This window comes from Pteropus alecto, unplaced genomic scaffold, assembly GCF_000325575.1.
Source record: "Pteropus alecto unplaced genomic scaffold, ASM32557v1 scaffold111, whole genome shotgun sequence".
Taxonomy (NCBI): Eukaryota; Metazoa; Chordata; class Mammalia; order Chiroptera; family Pteropodidae; genus Pteropus; species Pteropus alecto.
Genome location: NW_006431915.1, coordinates 5161161 through 5165702, shown reverse-complemented (window position 1 = coordinate 5165702; position 4542 = coordinate 5161161). Strand labels below are relative to the sequence as shown.

Sequence of the window (4542 nt, the reverse complement as noted above, 5' to 3'; positions counted from 1 at the left end):
TCTCAAACTTGAGCCTGCATCAGAACCACCTAGAAGACTTGTTAAAAACAGATTACTGTTCCTTAACCTCCCCCACCAGAGGCCTAGAGTTTCTGATTCTATAGGTCTGGGTGACACCTGAGTATTTGCATTTCTAACGATATGGCGATACTCCTGGTGCTGGAACCACAATTTGAGAAGCACTGGGCTAGGCCCATGTTGATACAGAACATGCAATTGGCAGCATCTCTTGTGATAACCCTTGACACTTCCTACAGTTAAAACATCTCCCCTGCCCAACACCCTGCCCTCCTTGCTTCCTTGTAATCCAAGGTACTTTCTCTACAGCAATCAATTAACAAATATCCATTGAGTCCAACCAGATGCAAAGCACTGGGCTACATTGTGTAAGAATCTATTATGCCTACAGTGGCCTCCATCTTCAGAACACCTGCACTCCAATTAATGAGATAAGAAATGTGCATACTAAAGGCCACAGGGATTCTGAAATCAGAAAACACCTGGGTTTGGATTCTATTCCACAGAACTTTCTGACTCTAAACTTATGCTATTACCCTAACTTCTCTGAACCTTAGGACTTTCACGTTAAGTTAATAGTACCAATGATACCTGTCTCATAGGTTTATTTTGAAGAATAAGTGAATTGGCATATATTAGTAATATCTCCTTATAGCAAGAGAGACACCAATAGCCCAAGTCCCTGAATTCTCAACTGGCAGCCTATTACAGCATTAGAATTTTTATTTTACTCCAGGAAAGTGTGTATTATACGTTTAGCTGGGCTTTGGGTCCCAGATCCTGATGAAATCTACTCCTAGTGAAACAGAAAGAACTAAGTAGGCGTAGGTTTTGACCCGCTCATCTAGTTTAAAGCCATCACCCTGAACTAAAACAGGCCAAGTGGCCTGATTCTGCCCACATATCCTCACATTGGTCTTGGCTCCTTGACTTACCACTCGGTGCGAGAAGAAAGAGCAGGAGAGACATGCGCTTATTACAGAGGTTGTTCTAGTGCATGCTTAAGTATTCCTCAATATACTTGAGAGAATCAGGGGTTGCCTTGGAGAGGAAGCTATTTCCACTATTTTTTGTTATATTCAATCCCTCTTTTGTATTTTCTATTAGACAGGAAGTCTTGGCTGAGAACAAAATATCTTGCCTGAAGAACTTGAGCAGCCGCTTTCTTCATTCTTTTTAGCTCCTGCCACTATGTATTCTTACAAATCAGTGATTAAAATTTAATGTGCATGAGAATCTCTCAGGGAAAGTCTTTAAGATGCAGACTCATAAGCTAGAAACCCCAGAAGTGTGCATTTTTAATAAGAACCCAAGGTGTTTCCCTTATAGGTAGTTTGAAATCCATGTTTTGATAGTCACTTATATAAACCAACTATCAACTCACCAGAGTCTTTCTATGTGCCCGTTCCCCAAATTGGATGCTTTTTCTCTCTGATCCACTCAAGCCTTATAGCCTACTCCAAGTTGACCCTTTCAGTGCAATTCATACCCTGGCAATCCTAAGTGTAATTAGTTACATTCAATTTAGTAATAGTAATTTACATTACATCGCTAGTTTACATTCTGTTTAAGTAATTCAAATTAATTACTCAATTTTTCTACAGTACAGTATGCAGGGCCCTAATACAGCTTGTTTTTAAGTCGGATTGCAATATTCTTTGTCTTTCCCCTCTGAGCAAAGACAGCGTTTTTTCATTTATTTCTTTCCAGTTTCTGATGCACAGTAGACATTAATACATATTTGATATCCAACTGATTGAATTAATAGTTTATCCACCTTGGAAGGAAAATTTTAAAAGGTCATACAAATTGATCACCCCTCTGACAAGTTTTGAATAGTGTTGTGACCACCGAGTGACCTTTTAGAAGCCAGTCCGTGAAGATTCATCGAGAAGTTAGACTTATGCAAACTGGATATTGATGAAAGTCCAGACTCTAATCCACTCCTTGTCTTGTGAGCCACCACAGAATAACTCTAGTTATCTCAAAGCTTCTCATAAAAGTCTCAAAGCAAAATTAATTATAAAAATCTTTATTCAAATATAAAATACACGTCACTTTAAAAGAGGATTATCATTCTCTCCTAACACATTCCAAAAGCAGAGTCACTGCCTTACAGTCTCAAAAAGAAGAAAACTAACATGAAACCTTGAATGACATAAACCTCATCAGGGTGTGTCAATTGAGTATCTATAGGCTAGACACAATATTCACTCATTTGCCTATTTTTCAAATGTGTATAGAGAGCCTGTTGCCTGCCTGGCACTGTTCTAGGCACTAATAAAACAGCCTTGATGGAATATACAGTACTGCAATTAATGATTTTTATTTTAAAATAATAGACTGCAAGTAATCCCCATGCTTCTCCTCTTTTCATTTGATAAGCACCCAGCCACATCCCTAGCAAGGTGCAAGAGCTCATTCTTGGTCTCCTACAGACTTCTTGCCTTGAGTAAAAAACAGTTCAATGTCAACATTTGAATCAGAAGACAAAACCTTTGATCTTGCACATCTAAGTTTTGATATATATATAGGTGAAAAGGTTACCTTTATGTATTTTATCTTTGCTGTTTAAATTAATTCAGTCTTAGAGATGAGACTATGTTCTCTCTCATCCACTGGCTGTGTTAGCAGCACAGATTTAATTGTTTTGTTTTCCTATAGAAATCTCATGTGGTCCACCAGCTCACGTTGAAAATGCGATTGCTCGAGGTGTACATTATCAGTATGGGGACATGATCACCTACTCATGTTACAGTGGATACATGTTGGAGGGTTCCCTAAAGAGTGTTTGCCTAGAGAGTGGAAACTGGACATCACCTCCTATTTGCAGAGGTAAAAAAATATTTGAATGGTTATTTTTCTTAGTGAAGCTGTAGGAAAATGTATATGGGAGTCTGATATAGCCAATAATTAGTATGCATACTGTTTTATATTTTCTTGGCTTTGAATTTTCTCTTCATATCTGTGTTATTTTCCTTTCTAGGTCTGAGTTTTGAAAGCTCGCACACAAAACTCTTAGGTTCTAACTTGAAATTCTGCAAAAAAGAAATAGGTAGATAATGAAGCATCCTAGTATATCCTTCTAAATTTTATAGTCTTCTAATATATGATTATTTAAAATCATAATAATAATCCCATTCATTCTACAAATATTTACTGAAAGTTGAGAACTATGCTAGTAAACAAGACAGGTATAACTGAGGAACTAAAAGAATAATCAAGTTGTTGGATGGGTTGTCCACATGGCCCCATGAACAATGGTCAGGTTTGGATTTGGGGTGAAAAGGCCAAAGTCCTTAATGACTTGTAGGGTCAGGGAGCATTGAGGAAATCAGTGAATGAATGGCATGAGCTTCAAAAGTGGCAAGGGTTATTGCAGGAGAAAGGACATGAATTATCTAGAAGCAACAGTGAGCTGTGAGACCATCGACACATGGGTTGTAAGAGAATGTGCCACCTTGAAAAGGCTGCTGATGAGGTGGCATCCTTAAGGAAGAGACCAGGTTTCACTTACAGTCAGAAGTCAACGATGATTGTGTTATTGTTTGCTTGCTTGTTTGTTTTCTCACTTGTTGATTTTAAAATACTGAAAGACAGTGGCAGCACCAAGGAGCTACTGGTCATCAAAGGCCACCTTTGAAAGCACATTTTCAAAACTTCTGGAAGGGACATGTCCCCTGGTCCAGATCGCAAGAGACTATCCTTTATATAAACCACCTTGTCCTTCCTACCCTGAATCCCCAAATTACTAAAACCCTGATAGCCATGTTCTCAGAGCCACCCAAGCTTGTGTATGTCCCTCCTGAGTCCCTCATGTTTATCCCCAACCAAATCTTGAGATTTAGTTTTGATTCCCGTCCTTAAAGCTTACATTATACACTGTAAATGAGCAATCCTATTTTCTGACAACCACCCTTCCATAATTCCCTAGATTTATGACCATCCTACTTCTTTTACAGCTGTCTGTCGATTCCCGTGTCAGAATGGAGGTATCTGCCAACGCCCGAATGCTTGTTCCTGTCCAGACGGCTGGATGGGGCGCCTCTGTGAAGAACGTGAGTCTGTCCTTAAATCTTAACCTTGAGTCCTGATAATTTGCATGGAAGCTGCCAACTCAGGGGAGTTCTAGGAACTGGCTTTATTAGAGGCAGGAATTAATTTGCTTATCCTGTAGCACAGGGGTTCCCAATCCCCCGGGCCATGATCGGGACTGGTCCATGGCTTTTTAGGAGCCAGGCTGCTCAGCAGGAGGTGAGTGGCAGGCCAGTGAGTGAAGCTTCATCTGTATCTGCAGCCACTCCCCAACACTAGCATCACTGCCTCAGCTCCACCTCAGATCATCAAGCATTAGATTCTCAGAGGAGCATTGGTCCCTGGTACCAAAAAGGTTGGGGACTGCTGCTGTAGCAGACCAAACAAAGTGGCTATGGCTGATCTGAATATATCAATTAGTCACAGAAGATCTGGAATAGTAGTGACCTTGAAAATACAGTTATCAAGATCCATCAAAGCTATTCACAT

General features: G+C 39.8%; 1 protein-coding gene across 1 annotated transcript in view; it reads left to right on the top strand.

Annotated features, from left to right (window-relative positions):
• Positions 1-4542, top strand: part of SVEP1 (sushi, von Willebrand factor type A, EGF and pentraxin domain containing 1) — a gene marked incomplete at its 5' end in the record, with an annotated part of 145705 nt that overhangs the window by 131349 nt on the left and 9814 nt on the right. The window contains 2 exons of the mRNA XM_025041263.1: positions 2683-2853; positions 3981-4076. Coding sequence (XP_024897031.1) covers positions 2683-2853; positions 3981-4076 — 267 coding nt within the window. The remainder of the gene's footprint in view (positions 1-2682; positions 2854-3980; positions 4077-4542) is intronic.